Source organism: Carettochelys insculpta, chromosome 12 (genome assembly GCF_033958435.1).
Source record: "Carettochelys insculpta isolate YL-2023 chromosome 12, ASM3395843v1, whole genome shotgun sequence".
Lineage (NCBI taxonomy): Eukaryota > Metazoa > Chordata > Testudines > Carettochelyidae > Carettochelys > Carettochelys insculpta.
In genome coordinates this window covers 37,922,418-37,945,880 of record NC_134148.1, presented here as the reverse complement: position 1 = coordinate 37,945,880, position 23,463 = coordinate 37,922,418, and the positions used below count along the sequence as shown (strand labels likewise).

Below are 23,463 nucleotides of genomic sequence, written 5' to 3'. Positions count from 1 at the left end.
AGGGCTTGTGCTACAAATCTAAAAATAACAGGGTAGCCAGCTGATCCTGCTTGGGCAGGAGCCTGGGCTTTGGTGCCTGGTGGGTATCAGAGCACAGCCTGAACCTGAACATCCACACTGCTATTTTAACATCATAGCACAAGTCCTACAATCCTGGGTCAGTTGACCTAGGCTCTGGGACTCACTGCAGTGGTTTTTGCTGTGTTGGCGTATCCTTATAGACTTCACTGGGATTACTTTTGATGCTAAGGCCTGGGCCAAATTATTTTAAATCAGAACATATGCTCTCCTGCAGTGTTGCAAATTTCACTCTGTGCAGTTGGCTCCTGGGTCTGAACATAAGACCATCCATGCTGGGTGACACTAAAGGCCCATCGAGCCTAATATCCAGTCTTCTGACAATCACCAAGGCCAGGTGCTTCAGAGGGAACAAACAGAACAGGCAATCTTTGAGGGATCCATTCCTTGTCGTCCATGTCTAGCATTTGGCAAACAGAAGCTCGGGATACTCAGAGCACAGTTTCGCATCCCGGCCCATCCAGGCTAATTGCCATTGATGGACTTATATCTATGGACCTAACTAGTTCTTTTGTCAAACTTGATATTGTCTTAGCAAAGAGTTCCACAGGCTGACCTGCTGTTGTGCAAAGAAGTATTTCCTTCTGATTGTTTTAAACCTGATGCCTGTGCATTTAATTAGCTGACCCTTGATCTGGCATTATGTGGAGAAGTAAATAGCACTTTTTTAATTCACTTTCTCCATGCCAGTCAGGATTTTATAGATGTCTATTCCATTTAAAATGTATCTTTTTTGAGATGGAGTGACTGGATTTGCACACACTACTTAAGATGTGGTCATACCATAGAGTTGTATGGAGGCACTGTTTTCTGTCTTGATGTGTATCCCTTTCCTAAAGCTTCCCATCATTTGATTGGCTTTTTCTGGCTGCTGCTTCACATTGAATGGATGTTTTCAAAGAACTGTCCTCAATGGCTTCAAGATATTTGCGGGTAGGGGGCAGCAGTAATTTCATCTGCCGTGTTGCCCAGTCACCCAGATTTGCATGATTCTTTTGTAAGCGTTCACAGTCTGTTTCGACCTAACTGGCTGTGCCTACACTTGCATTCCTCTTTCAAAAGAGACATGCAAATGAGGGAAACCAAAATGCAAATGAGGTACAGATTTACATATCTGGTGCCTCATTTGCATACTTTTTCAAAAGGGCTTCTTTCAAAAGAAGAAAAGCAGTGTAGATGTGGCTCTTTCAAAAGTAAACCCCATCCTTTAAAGAACTCTTCTTCCCATAAAAATGGGAAGAAGGGTTCTTTCAAAGATAGGGTTTACTTTTGAAAGAGCCATGTCTACACGGCTTTTCTTCTTTTGAAAGAATATGCAAATGAGGTGCCAGGTGCATAAATCTGCACCTCATTTGCATTTTGATTTCCCTCATTTGCATGCCTGTCTCAAAAGAGGAATGCAAGTGTAGACACAGCCACTGTGTTGAGGAATTTTGTATCACCTGCCAGTTGTGGCATTTCACTGTTCTCCCGCTTTTCCAGATTACTTCTGAAATGTTGAACATTACTGGTCCCAGTACAAATCCCTGGGGGACACCACTGTTTGCCTCTCTCCATCCTGAAAACAGAAAATTCATTCCTACTCTTCATTTTCTGTCTTTTAATTAGTACCTGATCCATGAGAAGACCTTCCCTCTCATCCCATGACTGCTTACTTTGCTCATGAGCCTTTTGTGAGGGATCTTGTCACAGGCTTTTGAAAGTCCAAGTACACCATATCCACTCGATCACCCTTGTATTAACTGGAAGGGGGAGGATCATGAGATGGAAAGAAATTCTGTGAAAGGAGATGCTTTTAAATTGCATTTTAGAGAAGATCCTCAGCTCTGTCCCAACTACCAACCTATGGACACTTTCATAAATTCCCTCATGTTTCACTAGAACAGGGGACAGCCCACTGGGCCAAAGATCCCTTTGCTGTCAGCTGGGGAAATTGGGTGGGGTCTGTCTTCTCTTCCTATAGTTTTAGGGCTTGCTTGTGAGTCCGAGAATCCTCTCTGTGTCAACTGGAAAAGCGCTAACTGTGCTGTAAGAGTGTAGGAACTTGTAATGCTGATTCTGGTCCTCATGGTGCAATTTATCTCAGGATGACATGTAAGCAGCTGAACGTATGCACTGAAAATACGTTTTAGAATCTGTGTTCCAGACGTAATTGATAAGCAGGTATTGCTGACGGACAAATGTGGAATTGCCTCTTTGTTCATATGTAAATTAAGCACCCTAAAGCTATCGGAAAGGAGACCCCTTTTACATGGGCAAATCAACAGGAAAAACAGACTAATAGGGGCATATGAAACAACAAGGCATTAGCAACCCAGAAACCAAACCACACAGAGTCTTCCTAACTCTAGGTGCTAGAAATGAGGGATTTGGGGATACAAGGACCTCTCTTTGTTACTCTTGAAGAGGTAATCAGGTGATGTGGTAAGACCCATGGAAACAGACTCTCAGCCTGCTTCAGCTGCCATGCTGTAAGAAAAGGCTTAGGTGAGAATCTTAGCCTCTTACAGTTACATCTTCGTCTACTAGAAGTATTATATTTAGTTTTATTTGTAACCTGTTGTTTTTAGTTTTGCTCAACATCGCCTCAATTTTTACCTTTGTCAGTCAGTGAACCTGGCAATTGTTGTGAGTCTGTGGGTGGCCAGTGATGGGGGCTGGGCATTATGGGAGGATGCAGCTGCGGAATTTGGGGACTGGAGTTCATCTGCATGCCTGCAAGGCAGAGTAGAGACTAGTAGCACCCAGAGCGTGCTTGAGTGGCAGTGTCAGGGAGCTGGCTCACTTAAGCTTCCCTCTCACTGAAGCAGAAGTGTAACTCAGTGTAGCCAGCCAACTGGACACCCCGAGAAAGCGGAGGCCTTTGGAATGCTATAACTACCATTTCTAACATGTTGTTATAAAGGGGAGCCCTGGGCTTCTCTTGTTGCTCTGGGGAATTACTGCTGTTAAAAAGAAACTTCACTGAAGATTAAAGCCAGTTTCATCCCTGTCTTGGGATGGGTGCTTTGAACAGCTGAATACTTATGTGAGCAGTGAGATATAACCACCTAGCCAGTGTCCTAATACAGGGACAAACAGGTGCAGGAAGGCCACGGGTGTTGCCAGACCACATTGCTGAGGTGATGGTTGAATGAAGTCCTAAGATCAGTAGTGTGTGGTTGGGGTCAGAGCCTGGCTGCCAGCAATGGGGGCTGGCAGCCTGGGTTGAAGCTTGGCAGTTGGGCTGTGGCTGGAAGCCAGGGTTGGCAGCCAGGAACGCAACCTAGCAGCTGGGAGCAGAGCCCTGAGAGCAGGGATCTGTGATAGAACTCAGCAGCTGAGGCCATGGCCAGAGGGTCATAACCTGATAGATGGAGTGTGGTGGTTGGGGCCAGAACCCAGGGGCCAAGAGCAGACACTGGAGACTGGCAGCAGAAGGGCCTGCAATGACCTCCCATGGTCTAGCTAATTCCTGGTTTCAGGACTAATCAGGTCCGGAGGGTGCCGGACCAGGGAGGTCTGACCTGTAGTAAGTGCATCATTGCAGCATTGTTTTGTATTTAACTGATGTTAATTGGAATTTTGCACATGGACAAAACTTGCAGTTAACTATATGCCAAGCCAAAGCTGTGAGCAAAGTTAAACACCCTGATGCTCCTTTGAATACTAATACATTTAAAAATAGTTTTGACTGTGCAAATTATGTAGTTTTCTCTTGTTCCCCTTACTCAGGGCTATTTGCTCTTTCTTATGCCTTCTCCTCAATCCTCCTTCTGTGATGACAGAATCAGTTTCGTGCTGTTTAACTCTGATGCCAGAAATAAGAGACTGCTGGTTTCAGTATGCAGTAGACAGCTGGAGCTAATTATTTGTCTAGAAAATGGAATCCTTCCTTTCTTTCCTAATCCAAGAAAATACAGAAGGGTGATCCATTTCCACTGGATTGTTTCTGAGTGGCAAGGAGAACCATATGGACTGTGATAACATCACAGATTTGGAAGCCACTTCATGTCAGTAGGGCCATATCTTGTGAGATTCTGAGTGGTTCGTGGCTGGTGCTGAGCACATTGATATTCTATGCTGATGAATGGGAGTGGTCCACACGAAATAACCCGTCATTTCAGATTTGTCCCACAATTGGAAAGAGGTGGAGAATCAAGCTGAGTCAGGAGGAACCACAAGTATCCTTTTGTGTGGCGCTCATGAGAGCTGTCCCCATTCTTACTTTGAAGTTCAATTCACATAGGAAGGATGGTTTTATGGCTGATGGCCCTGAACTGAGATTTGGATGCAATTTCCTTCTGTGCTGTCTTTTGACAAGTCATTTAACCCCTCTGTGCCTTGATTCCCCATCTGTAAAAGGAGGGTAATGCATCCTTTATCCACGCTTTGTCAGCTGAGACAGGACAGAGGCTGTCTGATACTTGGAGCCCTGCGCAGATACAAAGATGTGGATCTGCATCCACTGGCTGAATTCCTCATCTGATCCGGAGTGTGTGAGCCAGATTTTACTTGCACCCGCACAGCAGAACATCTCTAGGGGTGGAAGGAGGGAGCACAGATGAGAAAGGAGGGAGCTGGGTCGTTCAGGGAAGAGGCAGGCAGTGTGAAAGCAGTGACTGGGGGAAAAGGGCAGCAAGGACCTGGGGCTGGAGCTCGGCAGTCAATGCTCACAGGGCTGGATGGAGGGGGGTTGGTGCTCGGACCCTCCTGCAGGGAGATTTAGGACAGAGCTTCTTGCATCCTTTCCCTGAGGGCAAGGCAGAAGCATGCCCTGGCACTGCTCCCCACCCCACGCCTGGCAGCTGGGTGGGGATGGGGAAAAGTCCTATATGGGTATCCACACCACTGTCCATGGATCTGAAATAGATATCCACAGGTATGCAGATCTCTACTAATACTAAGTTTACACACAGCGCCTGATGTAATGAGGCCCCAATCTCAGCTGGGTGCCGCTCTAGCACATGTAAGAAGAAGCTCAATTCGCTTCAGGCTGGTCCACCTCCCCAGCTCTCATGGTGCCTAACAGAGTGTCATATGCTCATCCTTTGTCTATAATTTCTAGCCCCAGAAGGGAAGCCATGTTAGTCTGCAGCTTCACAAATAACAAGCTGTCTTGTAGCGCCTTACAGACTAACTAATTTATTAGGTACTGAGCTTTCTTGAGTAAGACCCACTTCCTCAGATTGCTGGAGGAGACAGTTAGAATCCAGGGTTATATAGTGGGGGTAGGGGGAGAAAGGAGGGATAAAAGGGGTTACCTGTCACCAGTGGACCAGTAGATGAAGACAATTAAGTTAGCTATTTGCCATTGAAGATGATGAGGGGAATTAAGTGGGAGTATCAAAGGTGGGGAGCTTGCCCTTGTAATGCATAAGATAACTGAGATCTCTTAAGGCCTAATTTAAATATGTTGAATTTGTAAATCAACTTCAGTTCAGATGTCTCCCTTTCTAATCTTGCGCTAAAATCCTTTTGTAGGCGAATGTGTTCTTTTAAACCCATTATTGAATGTCCAGGGAGGTCAGAGTGTTCCCCTGTATGTTTGTGTATTCCAGTTCCCGACGTGTCCATTCATCCTTTGGTGCAGAGACTGTCCGGTTTGTCCAAAGTCCATGGCAGAGGGGCATTGCTGGCACATGACGGTATATACCACATTAGTGGATGCACAGGTGTATGATCCCCCAATGGTGTGGCTGACATGGTCAGGTCCAGTGATGATGTCACTATTATAGGAATGTGGACAGAGTTAGCAGCAGTTTAGTGCAAGGATAGGTTCCTGGGTTAGTGTTTCTGTACTGTGGCGTGTGTGTTTTCTTGAGGTTGGGTGATTGTCTGTAGGAGAGGACAGGCCTGTCACCCTAGGCCAGTGAGATTGAGGGATTGTGTTCCAGTGTAGCTTGTAGGTTGTCAATGATGCAGTGGAAGGGTTTAAGCTGAGTGCTACAGGTGATATGTGGTGTTCTGTAATTTTCCTTGTTGGGCCTTTTGTGAAGTAAGTGATTTCTGGATACTCGTCTGTCTTTCTCAGTCTGTTTTATTTACTTCCCCAGGTGGATAATTAAGTTTTAAGAACGCTTGATAAAGATCTTGTAGGTTTTTGTCTCCGTCACTGGAATTGGAGCAGATACGATGGTTTCTTAGGGCTTGGTTGTAGACAATGGATCATGTGATGTGTCTCGAATGGAAGTTGGAAGCATGTAGGTAAGAGTGACGGTCAGTGGGTTTCCACTATAGGTTGGAATTAATATGACATTTGTTGATTTGTACTGTAGTGTCCAGGAAGTTGATCTCTTGTGTGAAGTGCTCCAGGCTGAGGTTGACGGTGGGGTGGAAATTGTTAAAATTCCCCTGGAATTCTTCAAGGGTCTCTTTACCATGGGTCCATATGATGATGATATTGTCATTGTATCATAAATAGAGGAGGGGTCCTAAGGAATGGGAGCAGAAGAAATGTTGTTCTAAGTCAGCCATAAAAATGTGGGCATATTGTGGGGCCATGCGGGTTCCCATAGAAGTGCCGCTAACTTGAAGGTACAGATTGTCCCCAGATTGGAAATAGTTCTGGGGGAGAACAAAGTGACATAGCTCACGCACCAGAAGTGCCATGGCATCATTGGGGATGGTGTTCCTGATAGCCTGTAGTCCATCCCTGTAGTTTAGTGTTACGCAGTGCTATGGGTTTTCTCATCCCACTTGAATTTCTGAGATTTTCATCCAAACCTGAAGTAAAACGAAAAAGTTGAAATCTCAAAATTTTTTCCTGAACTGATTGTCCAACTTTTTCCAGTGTAGGTCAACTGAAATGTTGCATTTCAATTGCATTGAAACATTTCATTTTTGTTTCAACCTTTTAAAATATTCAATTTGTTGTGAAACCTAATAGTTCAAAAGGAAAACCTAGTTTAACAATTTCAAAACTATTTCATACATTTTTCTTGGATAAGGAGACTGGTCAAACTCAAGCCTTGCCTGCAAACAGTTTAGGTTTTGACAATTTGACATTTTCCAATGAAAAATCATGCCGTTGGAAAATTCCCAGCCACTTTAATTGTTTCCTAATCAAAGATGCGTAGGGGACTGCACCACAGACAGATCTGCTTTCCAATGCCAAATGCTGAATTTACAATTTAACTTGAGTACAGCAACTGTACATCAGTCTAAGCTCTAAATTGCCACTCAACTATACAATCTTTCTGTCAAGTCCTCCATGTCTCATAGTCCCCAACAGCATTGAACGCTAATGACTTTTTAATGGGGATTTCTATTAGTGGCTATATTTTATCAGGGGAGGGTGTTTGGTCACTTTTCAGATGAACTATTAAGACGCTAGAACACCACAGCTGGTAGTTTTAATATTTGTCTGGTTATCTTTCTGGCACATGAGATGAATGGCACGGCACTAAAGAGATTAAGATTTGTAGTGGTGGTGGAGTGGGACAGAGCTGCAGTCTAGTTGCCATGGTTTTCTCTATCTTCTTCCTAAAGGATTTGTACTTATTATGAAGAGTCAGAAATGAGGCTTTTATAAACATAATAATCCTGTTGTCCATCCCTCAACTGTGAAATTTCAGGAAGGTTAATGTTGATAGAAATTTTTTTCCAAAGCATTTATCTATGTAAGCAAATGTGTCTGACTGTGAGTACTTGTGCCAGTCCTATCCATGAGTCATTTTTAGGTAGCTTCATTGAAGCAAATTCTGCCCATACACACATACATGTTTTGGGGGCTAGCTGAGCTCACCCATTCCCCCAGCTCATGGTACATAGCTGGACATGTTAACTGAGTTTGTTGCCTACCACTGCTCTGGGTGAACTCTGGCTGGCAGCTTAAATCATCCATAATGCTGCTTGGTTTCTGTGATTTTTTTTGTTCTTTCTGCTTCTTGTGTGCACAGTTGTAAACCAAAGGGCAGACTTTAACCCAGTATAATTTTCAGAGACTCTGTGAGCCACTGGCTGGAAATGAAACTAGGCAAATGCAAGACTAGAAATAAAGCACAATTTTTGAAGGTGACCATAACCATTGGAAGACTTTAGCTAAGGAGGAGGTGCATTCTCCACCACATGAACTCATTAAAATCAAGACTAGATGTATTTCCAAAGAATACGTTGTAGTCCAACTAGAAGTTCTGGTCCTGATGCATGAATCACTGGATGTCACTCTCTGGTCTGTGCTTTGCAGTCTAGATCAGTGGTGTCCAAAAGAAATTGAATGGATCGCCACTCCCTGCCCACCCCCAAGCTTTGCACCCCCACCCCTACCTCAGATTACTCACTGGAGCCACCATCATGAGAGCCATGCTGCCCTGCAGCTCGAGCCACCTCCGCTGGTTCCGCCGTGTGCTTGTCCCATACGTGCAGCTCTCCTGAGCTGCATTTCGCCACATGTGGCCAATGGGGAGGTATTGGACACTGAGGGTCTAGATAAACCTAATGATCCCTTCTGGCCTCAAAAAGCTGCAAGACTCAGGGTGTGCCTCCAATGCACATCACTTGCAGTAGCATGTAAGGTATGCTTAGCAGGCTGCATCAACGCTGCTGAGTGCAGTTGCAAGCATTGGGGAGGTTTTAGCAGGGGGGAGGAAATGAGGAAAGGCTCTGGCAGCTTTTTCCTTCTGCCTCTCCCACCAGAGCCTTTCTGCACTACTGGCACCTTTCCCCATGGTAGGGACAGGTGCTGGCAATAGATTACCCAGCTACAAGTAGCAGTGTAATGTGTAGGACATGTGGATGTGTAGAGAGCTGTACAAGGGGACGTGCCCACAGGATTCAGACCTGTTTTTCCTCTGCTTGCTCAAGCAGCGTCTCACCGCCTGCACCGCTGTGCTAGCTGGGTGAGCAGTGACTGTACTGTGTGCTGTGTAGCACTTCTTACACATAGGCCGCGTCTACACGTGCACGCTACTTTGAAGTAGCGTCGCCAACTTCAAAATAGCGCCCGTCACGGCTACACGTGTTGGGCGCTATTTCGAAGTTGAAATCGACGTTAGGCGGCAAGACGTCAAAGTCGCTAACCCCATGAGGGGATGGGAATAGCGCCCTACTTCGAAGTTGAACGTCGAAGTGGGGCACGTGTAGACGATCCGCGTCCCGCAACATCGAAATAGCGGGGTCTGCCATGGCAGCCATCAGCTGAGGGGTTGAGAGACGCTCTCTCTCCAGCCCCTGCAGGGCTCTATGGTCACCGTGTGCAGCAGCCCTTAGCCCAGGACTTCTGGCTGCTGCTGCTGCAGCTGGGGATCCATGCTGCATGCAGAGGGTCTGCAACCAGTTGTGGGCTCTGTGGATCTTGTGTTGTTTAGTGCAACTGTGTCTGGGAGGGGCCCTTTAAAGGAGCGGCTTGCTGTTGAGTCCGCCTGTGACCCTGTCTGCAGCTGTTCCTGGCACCCCTATTTCGATGTGTGCTACTTTGGTGTGTAGACGTTCCCTCGCAGCGCCTATGTCGATATGGTGCTGCCCAACGTCGAAGTTGAATGTCGACGTTGCCAGCCCTGGAGGACGTGTAGATGTTATTCATCGAAATAGACTATTTCGATGTAGCGTGCACGTGTAGACGTAGCCATAGTGAAGCTAAACAAGCTTGGAGGAGAAGGGCCCCAGCTTATCAAAACCAAAATGATGCCAGTCTGTTTGCATCCTTCAGTTCAGCTCCTGCACTTTGTTTCAACTAGCAGCCCGACCCTGCAGTGACTGGGAACCGACCCTCACAGCTATTTCTCAGGGAACATCCCGGCCCTCAGTTCTCTGGGGAAAACAGCGAGCCCATTAGGAGAATGAATTCTCATTCATAAAGTGGGTCATGCTGTATAGTTGGGTTCTCTTCATGAAGAGTTGATTAAGTGATGAATATCTGTCTTAATAAATATTTAATCATTTGGCATTATTTATGGAGTCCAGCAGGCCAATAGGTTGCTTAAAACCATAGTTTATCAGTGTGTGTATATATAACACCTTTTTAATGTTGCGCTTCTAATAAATAATCTGTAACACACTTCTACATCTATTCATCCCTTATCAGCCCTTTATTTAAACACTGATAAGTAAAACATTAATATAAAGTGTGACACATAAATCCTCAATTTAGCAGCACTCTTCTAGCTGCCTGTGTGCCATAAAAACCAAATTCACTACAATATTTTACATATAAAGGAAAAGACATCAATTAATGTAAATGTTTCGATGCTAACAAGCCACATGTCACTTTCTGATAAAGAAATAGACAGCTAATCCACCTGATTTCTAATCCTGTGTAAATCCAATAAGGGGTAGGGTTTGTCTAGCATAAGGACTAAGGCTGCTGCTATGCTACCATTCTCCCATTCAAGGTTCCATGGTAAGGAGGCAATTAGAAGCAGGCTAATGAGGTGCTAACATACATATTCAGTGCCTCATTAGTATAACAGTGGCCATATGAACAGCCTTCAAATTGCAGATTGATAGTGAAGATGAAGGCAGCTTTGAAATAAGTGCCACACTTTGACATTCCCTTACTCCAATCTAGTTCTGTACCCAGCCATAAATTATGGCTAATATAATACTACTGAATAAGGTATCTTGACTGCCAACTGTTTGCAAAATAATTTAAAGACTTTGGGAAAACGAATAATTAGTGATAATTGTGTACCAATAGCTGCAGTCTTCCGTCCATCTCCTGTTTCACAGGAATGCACCGAAGGGGACACAAATGTTATGAAATCCTCTTTGGTTTTTACTTAACATGTATTTCTATGCTATCAATGGCAGATAGAATTGTTACCAAGCTCTTCTTGAGTTTTCTTGCATGTTCTTTTCTTTAAAAAATGTAAAACCCTCATTCCAGAAGAAAAAATGTGAGGTTCAAACAGGATGTATATACTGCTGTGATAACCAAGTTTATTTCAGTACTTTCAACCCTATTCCCCTGTGCAGCAGGATTTCTCATTTCCATTTATCATACCCAGTGCTGTGCAAGCGTATTTGATGCATACATACCAATGTGTGTCCACACATGTTACACTGTGGAACAATCGTAAGGTTGAAGTGTGTTGACTCAAACTGTTCAGTGAGGTTCAATAAATCTTGACAAGATCAGCTAGCACTAGGGCCAAACTTCTCATCTTTTTACCATTACACTGAAAAATGTGAACAATAGTGGAAAGAAATATAGTATATATTTATTTATTTTAAATTTCTTTTTCTTTGTTTAAACATAACATCCTATTCAAATCATCCATTTTTTACAGGTTGCAGAACAGGGTGGATGTTTGGAAAATGTGAAAGATCGAAAGAGCTTTCTTGGATTTTTTTCCTCAAATTCGGAAAACTTTTCTTGACCTGACAGGTCACTGAAGCTTGGTGAAAAGTAATATCCTAGTAATGTCCATTGATCAGACGGAGCAGTAGCATTCGTGGTATTCAGGCTGCATTTTAAGTCTGGTGGCAAGATGAAATTTATCTCTAGCCCTTCTCTGCTGCTTCTCTCATGTCTCTCCTGAGCTCTTCCTCCTCACACAGTGAGGCTGCTGCTTCTCACCATCCCGGCCTTTCATACCTCTGCTCCTCCCTTCTCATCTGCTTTTGTATGTTACTGCATTGCCCCTACCAACTGCAGCCCATTTGTCCATTTCTCACGCACAGCCTTCATGCTTACTCCCATGCTGTGTAGGATGCTCTCTCCAAACTGGACTGTGAGGCTGCACCGTCTCCTCTTTCATCTCACCCTCAACACCTGCTTGCAGCATGAAACCTTTGGGAAATTGCTTGCTGGTACGGGGGGAGGTGGAAGCTCAGTAGGGAAAGTCAATTATTTACCATATTCTATGTATTTGTGTGTTGTTAAAAACAATGAAGTGACTCACTGATCCCATGCATGTAGCTCAACTGGTGTAGCAATGCACTAGTCCAGGGGTTGTCAACCCTCAGCACACGTGCCAACAGTGGCACACAAGCTGATTATCGTGGCACACAAGGTAGGAGCTCAGCCCTGCCTTCCTCCTCCCATGCAGGTGGCAGCCTGGATGGGAACAGAGCCAGAGCCCTCGCCTCTGTAGCATGTGGGGAGAGACAAGTCCCCCTCTCGCAGTGTGGGGCTGGATCTCCTGCCGCAGCACAGGGAACACAGAGCTGGGGCTGGAGCCCCCACCATGGAGCCTCAGCTGGAGCGTGGGGCCCCCATGGAAGTCGGCACTGCTGTGTATTTGTTGGGGGAAAACCATTTCATATCCCAGCAAGAAATGGCTCTTTATACTTTTAAACTAATCCTTGATAAAAACAGTGCTGGGGTCACAAAGAAGCTACTCTTCCAATTGTAAGTAGGGCTATTCTGTTAAGAACTTTAAAAGGTGTCACCGGCACTCAGACCTTACACAGAAGTCAAACGGTCAAATTTGAGCACTCTGCCTCAGAAAGGCTACTGACCCCTGCGTTGGTCTATTCCTCCCCTGTACGTACCTCATTAATTGTACTTGATTTATTCCTATGAAAAGAAATGTGTTTAACTCGTGCGCATTTTTTTCCGTGCAGTTGCATCCATTGAGCTCTCCTATGTCTCCAGCGCTGCCGCTTAGCCACCTTTTTTCCTTAAAAGATAATTGATTGACAACCAACCAGATGCCTCTGGATTCTCATTAGACTGAATGAGCTTTACAGTATATCCCATAATCATAGCTGACCTCTCCAGACACAATAACTGCACTTCTTGGCCTTGTGATTGCAGCATTTGATGTGTGCTGGGCTGTGGTGCCTGGTGGAGGGAGACACATCCTGTAAAACCAAGCTGGATCCTCCTCTGGATGGCACAGAATGTGGCGCTGACAAGGTAATTGAAGTGCTCTGCAGCTGTTTGGCTTTTGATGATGTCGTCTGTGGACTGATGTTTCTAAGACATGCAATGTTTGCTGTACACCCACGTTTTTTGTTCTAATTGAGTTATGCAAACTGCTGGATTGACAGCTGCCTTACATGGCATTAAGTTATTTTTCTTTCCTTTCATGTGTATTGGGAGTAGACTCTGGGAATCCCAAGAGAAATCAAAGCCTCACTGTGCTAGGTATGAAGAAAAAAAGAAAAGTAGCCCTTGCCCTGAAGAAATTGCAGTCTCGGGACCACCTGTAACTCAGTGTGTAGTAAGATACTCTTCAGTTCCCTTCATTTCAAAGGGACTTTTTGAGGAGTAAGTTCCATTTCAGTGTAATTTAGAGGTGCGCAATCTGGCCCTAAACTTTAGACATTATGCAACAGGTAGGTTTAAACAGCAGCTTGTGTGAAGAGGAAGAAGGATGAGGGTAATGCTAATAAAATTCTGCAGTTACACAGGGTAGCTCGTAATACATTCCAATTCAGTTAGTTTTTTTCTTTTCTTTAAGACCTCTACCTGGGAACATTTCTGGGTTTAGTGGTCCCTGCAGACCTAGGCAGATGGCTAGTGCATATTTGGACTTTCCATTGTTCATTGCAGTGGAGAAAGTGGTTAATGGAAAAAAAAAATAAACACCTATATTCGCAGGTCTTTATTATATGTCAATCCTTCCCCAAATACCTGCCTACTATTCTAGAGCATTAACTGTCAGTAGATTTTAGACTTGACATTTCACCTTACATTGTATGGTAAAGGAGATTAATTTAGGGAGTTGTTGCTATAGCCATAAACTTCAGTATTTTTTCTCTGATTTCATGTGAAATATACATAGATTAATTAAAATTCTTTGGTACTCAGTGTTAAACTAGGAAATGGAAAGAATTTTAGACAAGGTGCTTTTGCTGAATGCATTTGCTCCAAATGATTCTATATTGTGTGCATTTTACGTGGCTTGCGTAGCAGTATTGACCTCATGCACCCACGAGAGCTCCAGAAAATGGGCCAAATGCAGCCATTGATCGCAACACAATGCAGCACTGTTGGAATTACAGTTACTGAGTTAGGCCCAGATTACATCAATGATGGAGGTGGAGTAGGAACCATTGTAATGAAGATGTTGTGTTTGGATACAATTTCTTGAATTCACTTTCTTCAGAGTGAGTGGATTAAGTCCCAGTATCTGAATGTAGTTTACAGCTGACACAGAGTGCAGATGGCACAAAAGTTGGGGGTCAAAGTAAATGATGAGATGAGGGCACTGCTAAAGAGCAATCTGAGTATCTTGGTAAGTTGGGTGCAAGTCAACAGTATGTATTTTAATAAAGCTAAATGTAAATATAGTTATATAGGAACAAAGACTGTGACTGATACTTACACAATGGGGGATGATGGCCTATGAAAAATTCTCTCTACAAAGAAACTGGGGGTCATGGTGAAATTCTGTCAGCTGCCTGTGTGATGCTGCAGCCAAAATGGCAAGTGAGATCCATGTATACTGTCCTGGCTGCCTCTCCACTCTGACACTCCAAGTGCACAAAGTGGGGACCCACGAAAACCTTTAAAGTACCTTGCCTCCATAGGCTCTGCTTAAGAAAGGCTCCCCAAGGTCACAGATTCCCTAATCCTGGGTTGGTAGACTGCCATCACCCAAGTGAGAAAACCCCTCTTAAGAACACAGGAAGATACACTTGGAACGTAGTTTCTCCTTGTGGAGTGTAACCCAAGCTCTTAACTCTCCCTTAGGAGAGAGCTTGGAAACAAAGAGCTGTAATCTGATAGCTGACCTTTCAGTCTAAGGCATGAATATACACAGACCCTTCTCTAGGACACAGGAATCAAATCATTGCCTTAAAAAATGTAATTTAATCACAAAATGAGAGATGGAAAAATACTAAGAAAATAACTAAACATACTTAGTTGCTTGATGTAATAAAACAGCACTGGTTGCAGCACAGAGAATTACTTCCCTGGGATTCAGCTTACAAGTTACAGAACACAGGGGAAACAACAACCCTTAACCAACCTGAGGAGTCCCAATTCCAAAAGAAACATAACCTGATCGTGTCTGTCTAAATCATTGTTTCCCAAACTGGGAGGTGTGAAGAAACTCCAGGGGGAGCATGAGGTGACCCAACCCCCTACCCCTCCGTCATTCCTTCCACCCAAAGAAAGGTCTGGCCTTTGCTTCCGGCTCTCAGCCCCTGCCATTTTACGTGAGTGACCCAGTGCAGCTGCTATTAAAAGCAGGCAGCCGGCAAAGACTCATGTGGAGCTGACTGCTTTCTGGGCTGACATCATTGTGTTTCAGTGGTGCCGCGCTGGGGAGTGCGTCAGTAAAACTCCCATTCCGGAGCACATTGATGGAGACTGGAGCATGTGGAGTCAATGGAGCATGTGCAGCAGGACATGTGGTACCGGCGCCCGATTCAGACAGCGGAAATGCGACAACCCCCCGTAAGTCATCTCATCTGCGCGATACTTTCACCTAAAGGCTGTTGGGGAGTGTTGCTGAAAGGTTGGCAAAAAAGAGTCAGGCCTGGCGTGGAGAGCTAAACACTGAGTACAGTGGGAAGGAGTAGCTGCTGGTACTGGCTGAGCACAAATGTCAAGGGTCTTCACCAATAATACCGAAAACAGTCGGTGGAGTGACTTTATAAGCAAATGAGATGCAGTAGAATTGGCTTGAAGGGCAGGCTGGGGGGAGAGACCCACCTCAGGCATCCTTTTATCCCGAGTCAAGTACAGGCACAACATTAAATGAGATACTGTTGGGAATGAAAAGAAAATGATATCTCCTCTTGCTCAGTGCACAGGCTGGGTGTGGGCTGAGCTGGTGTTCCAGCACCAGAGACCTCTCCACATTGACCAGGGTCTCTGCTGGGAGAGGAGTGGAGATTGGATGGGCTGAGGGGAAGGACAAATGTTTATTCCATCTATAAAGTGGGCACAATGATACTTAGCTCCTTTGTAAAGTGCTTTGAGATTTCAGAATGCAGCAGTCAAGGTGGAGAGGGGCAGATATTTGCAGTCTGACCAGACTGTGCTGCTTGGTTCCCCTCAGCGAGCTTGACTATTTCCATGGCTGTCCTGGGGCTTCCCACCTCTTTGAATCAGGGAACTAAGTAAGAGATGGTATTTCTAAACACCAGCCACTTGGCACAGGTTTGTGAGCCTTCCTCCGCTGACTTAAATGAGGGATGAAACAATTAATAGTATTGCCAATTAAAGGATCATCACTGTGTATCTGAATCCTAAACCCTCAGTAAGCACTTTGCAGTCTTGATTCTGCAGCCATCACAGTCAGTTGCTAGTTTAGAGGCTTCTTCACAACCAGAACAGCTAGTGACTGAGGTTTTTTTTAACGAAACCTGAGATTGAGGCGAATAAGACAGTTGCTTCAGAGAACTGATGCTCAGCGGTGATTGCATTTGTGTAAAATCCAGCCTTGATTTTACCAGCCCTCTTTTCATTCTGTAGGATTAGTTTAGCTTCTTTGTTATTAGCGGAAGCTGACTTGACACACTTTGTAACCATGCTGCTGACTAAACCTAAATCCGTTCATTGTCTCACTCAATAAATTACAGGGCTTGCCAGCTCCAAGATGGCGCATTGATTTGAAAGTTATTTTGCTCAGACACACTCCTGGTGGGGGACACACGTGGTTTTTTTCTTTTCTCTTTCCATATTCCTGGCTGCATCCCATACTGTTCTGCATCTGCTCTGTTCATTGTCCAACATTATTGGCTAGGGGATTGGTTTTTGTGTGTGTGTGTGTGTGTGTGTGTGTGTGTTATATCTCATCCAAAATGCATATAGCATGGACAGCACTTACATTTATGCCTACAGAACACGCATCTCTACAGACCTTGCTTTAATATGGTTCCCCAATGGCTGTTTCTGATGAGTCAATGAGGTGTGCAGCATAGAGCTAAATTCTGTCTTCAAATGTGCTCTCAAAGCCCATGTTGCCTTCAGTGGGAACTCCTGGAGTGTCTGAGAGGAGAATTTAGCCAACAACAGTATGTAAGTGTGGAGCTCTGAGGAGAATGAGGCAATCTGTTGCTTTGGACAGGAAAGGATAAGCAACAATGTACCTGTGAATATCTGTGACTCTCCCACACTTAACTTCTCTGTCCTTCCCATTATAGCCCTGGGCCAGGAGGCAAGAACTGCCGGGGAGCCAGTGTGGAACACACCGTTTGTGAAAATTTACCCTGCCCTAAAGGAGCCCCTAGCTTCAGGGACCAGCAGTGCCAGTCTCATGACAGATACACCAACAAGAAGAAAAGCCTCTTGACAGCTGTCATCATTGATGGTAAATTCACGAACTCTTTACATAGTTCTTCACTTTTTCTCCCTTGGTTTTTCAGCCCTTTTCAGTTGAACCTGCTGGCACCTATTTGTCAGCAGAGACAGCAGTGATGTAACCCCAAGGGGTAGATCCAGAAGGCAGTTAAAAAGGGAATTTCTAATTCTCCTGACCATCTCGTCTCCTTTGTTGTTAGCCCCTCAGTGAGATCTCTTGGGCAGGCCAGTTCTACAGCCAGCCTTGGGACGTAAGCATAACACTTAAGAGCCTGTGGAAGAGTTTCTGGAGCTAATTAAGATGTCCCCATCTGAACCATTAGGTGCTTTCTGGTCACTTGTAATGTGAGGAAATAAAAGAAAAAAATTGGAATTCAAAGTAAGGAGGATTCCCCATGGGATGTTACTTACATGTTTCCTTGCCTGCTTCAGCACACTTGTACATCTACTTTTGTTCATATTTGTTGTTGTTAAACAATGTTCCTTGTCAAGGTCTTAGTACTTGCCTGGGCAGGCTTGAAAAATCTTTCTGAAGTGGCTCGTATTCATGAAAAATGAGATTGCACTGAGCTGGTTTCCAGAGAAACTGGCCCCGTTTATCACCATCTGCTGATTTAAAAAAAAAAAAAAAAGTCAAGGCCACATTCATGATGGCTGAGCCTCCCAGGATCATATTGAACTGGTACAGAGCAGGGGTTCCGATCAACACTTGAGTGTGTGTCTATATTTCTGCTCCTTGCCAGTGAGACAGAGATGTGCTAGTTTTGGCATGCTAAAAATAGCAGTGTAGCCTGAGCGAGCTCCCTGAGTACAATCCCATCTGAGACCCTGGGTGACTACCCTGTGTGCCAAAGCCATGCCCTTATTTGTAATGCATTTATTTGACCAAAGCTAGCTCCCATTTGTCTATACAAACTGGAAATTGCCCTCCAGCTGCTGTGTACCCTTATGCATCTGGCTGTTTCTGTGCCCTTCAGATGTTAGCACCCAAAAAGTCAGGTTTTAGGCATGGTGCTCCGGCTACAGCTCTAGAGGCCCCAGCAGCGTTCCTGTAAGCTGAATGGTTGAGCAGCCAGCCCAGAGAGGCTCAGGTCCTACCCAGCTGACTAGCAGAGTGCCCACAGCCAACAGCATGTGTTCGTATTGGTGGTGCACATAAAAAATCATTCTGTGCATGGGTGGAAAAAATTAGAGAGAACATTGGCCCCCAGGACTGCTTGCTGTTTCACCAGCAGAAATTGTGCTGAAATTGGTCTGCCTCACCTATCTCCCCAAAGGGTAGCCCAGGCAGAAAGCAATGGGATATCAGTCCCACGGCTGATAGCCAGGCCTGCCCCACAGCACAGCTGAGAGGACTGTATTTGATAGGCATGGTTGACACTGGACAGCAGTTCTCATATTTCAGTCTTGGCTCTTGTCTCATCAAAGCCAACAACAGCAAACTTATTTCATGTTATCACAGCTTATAACCATTCCCACTACTGCCCGCCCCAAAATGAAAAAAAAAAAAAGTCTCCAGGAAAGCCCTCTGCTGTTCACATTTAGCTCCGCTGACAGCAGTTCCAAAGGAATCAAAAATATTTACCCCAGTAGTTCATTTGGCTCTGAGGGAATAATATAAAGTTCTGTGTTTTTGTTTGTTTTGTGTAAGTAAGAGAGGCTCACACTCAGCCCCAAGCAGGTGTGTTTGAAAATGGTGACGTAGGTGCCCAAACTCCATAGAATTCCAATAATTTATGGGCATCCTGTGCAAAAAGAATCAATGGGGAACTCCCACTTAATGCCACTTGGTGTTTTTGAAGGTCTCGTCTGCATCCATTTATTTAATTGATTTCTAAATCCCTTTTCAAACTGAAAGTTGCCTGTTTACAGGAAACTCTTTCATATCCAGCAGCCCCGGGACCAGAAGGTTGCCAGATATTCAAATATTCTGGATAATAGAGAGGTCTACCTAGCAATGCATACTACTAAATCAAAACAAGATGAAGTATTAAGAAACAAACAAAAAAAATGTATGCAGAGAACTTTATTTTGCAACAACAGTCGTATTGTACACTGTAAACTTATACTGTATTTGCTGAATTTATTTGCATTACTTTCATTATACTGTACTTATGGAAAACGTAAATAAAACTAACTTATGGTTAAAACACCAGTTATTTGAGAGTTCCAGCTGATAAGATGCTGGATAGGAAAGCGTTTACTGTATATAAACATTATTGTGCATCAGAAAACTGTTGCAAGTCCCTTCTTCTCACAAATGAAGGCAAGAAAAACCCAGAGGACCAGCAGGGAGGGATTAGGTATTTCATCACTTGAAAATAAGGCCTGTGACTGACCATTCCAGCCATCAAGCAAACATCAGAGAAGGGAATTGCAAATGCCATTTGAAGGTTTCCAGTGCTGTACTGGCAAGTTGGAGTCCTGATCGTGCAAGAGGTTCAGACCCTCCTGAGCAGCACTCAGCGCTTTGCAGAATTGTGTCCTAGGTAGAGACTTTTCAGGTCAAGGATCGTGAGAGAATTCCTTTTGTAGTTCATCAAAGAAGTGATTCTCTTCAATAGTGTCTCTATAACTACTTGTCTATCCTCTGTGCAACCCCTAATCCTATCCTGGGTCTCCTATTCTTTTCCAGAGCTTGTTAAAATCATTTTTAGATTCTCTAGTGCAGTGGTGTCCAATGGAAATTTCAGGATCGCCACAGACCTGCCCCACAGAGCCAGGCACCCCCACGCCCCCAGCTGCCGGCGACTCACCAGAGATGCCACTGCCACTCTGGAGGCGCCAGGCACCACAGCTGGAGTGGTGCTAGCTGCTCCGGGCCATGGCTGGAGCCATGCCAGGCCACAGCTGCCAGGGCTGCTGCCGACACTGCCACCACATGCAAGTCCCACCAAGCAGTGGGGTGCAGGCGGAGGGCACTCCATTTCCACACATCTCGGTGTCTCGTTCATCACATGTGGCGAATGGGAATCATGTTGGACACTGGTGGGTCTCGGCTCAGTCCTGAAGCATTTGTTGCTTTCCATCATTTGCACCTGCATTTGACTCTCAAACCGTTCTTGAGTAAGAAGCTTTCCGGTCCCTATTCATTCTGTTCTCACTGCTATTCGGTATCTTCTCCATTTCTGTAACGTTCTCTGTTGCTCAGGGCAGGATGCAAATTCCCAGATGTCACCCTGTCAGTGCCAAAAAGATTCAGGAAAACACCTCTTTCCTCCTGTACAATCATTAACTCAGGGCCTCCTAGGAATTTGCTTTGATTGGTTACTGGTGTGCTGAAAGCTCTTTACCCTCCAGGTGTTCTGCCTGTGTTCCTGTGTCTTATCCTGTACAGGTTTAGACACTCTCTGTAACAGAACTGTTTCTCTCTCTCTCTCTCTCTCCCTTTCTTTTCGCTTTTTTTCTTTTGGCTGGCTGCAGTATTGCTTTGTGATGTGTCTCTCACTCTCCCTTATCTGCTAGTCTAATCTCCACTACCCACCCACACAAACAGAGCTCTCCATTGCTCATGTATTCTTGCCCAGTCTGGGCAGATGGAGCCCGTTCCGCTTTTATGGGCCTCATGTATTCCTAAAAATGATCAAACACACAGCCGGCCCTTCAACACTGACCATTTCTTCGTATACACCCAATTTTTCAGATCCTCCTTCATTTTTGAACTTTTTTGCTTAGACCTCGTCCAGGAAGTGGATCAGCTCTTACAGGCATTGTAAAGACTCAGCCCCAGAAGTACCTTTCTTCACCTGACTTCCCCTCATAGTTTGGTTTGCCAGGCCCCCTGCTTAAATCCTTCTCAGTGGATCCAGTGGACTATTTCTTCATCCCAAGTTTCCTCTGGGAGCTTGTCTACCCAGGTTGTTACTATTTAGGCACTCAGGAGGCTGATTCACGCATGTCCATTATATCTCCTGTCCCCCATCACTACACCCTACCTCATCTTTAGCTCAGTTTTCCTCCACGTTGCTAAAAGTATTGGTCCAGCAGCTTTGGCCACTTTCTGCTGTGATGCTCATACAGCTTGTTTCCTGTAGTCTCTTGCGGAAGTGAGAACCTACTTTACAATTTCACTGTGTGGTTTACCAGCCTCTTGGCCAAACACTGCTTCCATTTCCCTCTTCCATCCAGAATAAGCCAGTTCCCGTCAGCTGCTCTTCGTTCTACAGTCTAAACTCTTCTGATCTTGGAATGGACTCTGCAAATGGCTCATCTGTGAACCCCCTACTCTTGTGGATGTTATGTGCCAACAGGAAGTTTCCACGTAGGATTGGTCTGCGCTCATAAGGTGCTTTAATGCACTGGTATCACATGCAGCTACTTCCTCTAGACTTCTTCCTGGGGGAAGCTCCACATCCAATGCTGCAAACAAAGCACAGGATTCTTTGCCAGTTCTACTCACTCAGTGCTTGAAGCACAGGACGCAAGTGTCATAGATGACGGTGTTTCTGAAACTTTTTGAGGCCACAGAACACCAGAAAACAATTCTTTATGTGAAACACCTATGAAAATTTCCTTCAAAAATCAGACCCAAAAAAAAAAAAAACCAAACAGCTACATACACAACAAGAACAAAATAAAGCAATTTAATCAGACATCAGAGCAATGAGGAAGTAACATTGTATTTGATTTTAATAACAGAAAATATTGACTGTCAGTGTATTATCCTCAACGTTTGTGGCACCCCTGTGGATTGTTCTTGGAATACAGTTTGAGAAACACTGCTCTCTGGCATAACTCTGCTGCTTTTACTGAAGTTACAGGAGAGATAAACGTGGCCCATTATCCTTTGTAATGTGTAGTTTAAAAAGAAGCTGATAGAGCACCAAAGATACAGGGATAGCCTCGAAGAATCAGTGAAAACTAAAATTATGTTCATTGGGACAGATATCAAATTGCTTTTCAAACCCTATATACCGGAACAGTTTCTGCCTTCATTGAAGGTGACCAGCTCTAGGTTAAAAGCTGGCATGAATTTACACATGCATGGTAACATTACAAGGCAGCTTAGGACAGCAAGTGGAAGAAAAAAAAATAGCAAACATGCAGCAAGCAATATGTTCTTGACTGATCACAGGTGTTTGATTGTTATGGGTGAGACATACAGGAGCACCGGGGAGAGACTGGACTTAATTTCCTGGCCTTGCATAGGTGTCTGTATCTACTAACTAGTAGCTGCTGTCAGATCCCTGTTTCCTATAACTCACAACCCTCCAGGGGACATGCTGGGCTCACCCCAGTGCACCCCAGACGCTGCGCTGGAGAATAGCTTGAGCATGGATACATAAGAAAAAAAGTTACCTATTGCATCGCTAACGTGACTTCCTGCAGCACTATGGCAGCCTGTCTTCCATTTGACTGGGTGTAAAGGGATGAGATGAGAACATTAGAGCTATTTGCATGCTTAAGGGTTTTTTTTTCTTTTAGTAAATACGTATATTGAAAAAGCCCTGTGCTTTTCCCTCTCTGGAAGCAGCTGTCATCCACAAACCATTAGGAACATTTCACAAGCTCTTTTCAAGGAAGCAGAATAACAAATGCTGGCAATAATTGCAGCCTGTGAAATTGCAACTCTGCACTTCTCAAAGGCTCCCAAATAAAAAGGCTGTGTTGTGAAGGCCGCTGCTGAGAGGTAAAGCTCCTGTGCTTTGGCTGCTAACTTCACTGAAATCCATGATCAGAGCCCCATTCATAGCAGTGCCGTGGCCATTGCTTGTGCATTCCTTGGCTCTCGTAACACCCTTATAGGAAGGGTGTGCACTGTTGTTTTTTTAAAGGGACACCGCCTGTCCTTCAGGGATTCTGTTTCCATTGGTGGAGTCAGCACCCAGCTCTCCCTCCCACCCCGCCAGAGGACAAGGATTTCCATTAGGGAGTCTTTTGGAGATAACATTCAGGATACGTGACACAGTTATGCCACAGGCTCAGCTAACCTCTTTTATTCTCCCCTTTGCCCCGTTGCTGCAGATGCCACATCAGTCTGGCTTTAGGAGCAGCAGCCAGAAATCAGCTAGGGCATTTTTCTAGGCCAGCAGCTGCTGTGGGTGCTCTAGGCACTCCATATTAAAGAGAAGAGTCTGATTTGTTCGGAAGCCCTTCTCTGACCTGTGCTCCCAGAAGAGTAGTCAAACACCAGAGGCAGCTGCATTCAGCAAGGGGGATGGGATATTGCCATTCTTGGGCCTGATGGAAATTAAGGTGCAAACAAGCCGGAGCTCTCAGGGGGCGTAAGCAGAGTTGTTCTGCTTTACAAAGCTGCAGGG

General features: G+C 44.8%; 1 protein-coding gene across 1 annotated transcript in view; it reads left to right on the top strand.

Moving 5' to 3' along the window:
- Window positions 1-23,463, top strand: part of ADAMTS17 (ADAM metallopeptidase with thrombospondin type 1 motif 17) — a 231,869-nt gene that overhangs the window by 105,025 nt on the left and 103,381 nt on the right. The window contains exons 8-10 of the mRNA XM_075006587.1: window positions 12,758-12,859; window positions 15,207-15,352; window positions 17,047-17,213. Of these exons, the coding sequence (XP_074862688.1) occupies window positions 12,758-12,859; window positions 15,207-15,352; window positions 17,047-17,213 (415 nt within the window). The remainder of the gene's footprint in view (window positions 1-12,757; window positions 12,860-15,206; window positions 15,353-17,046; window positions 17,214-23,463) is intronic.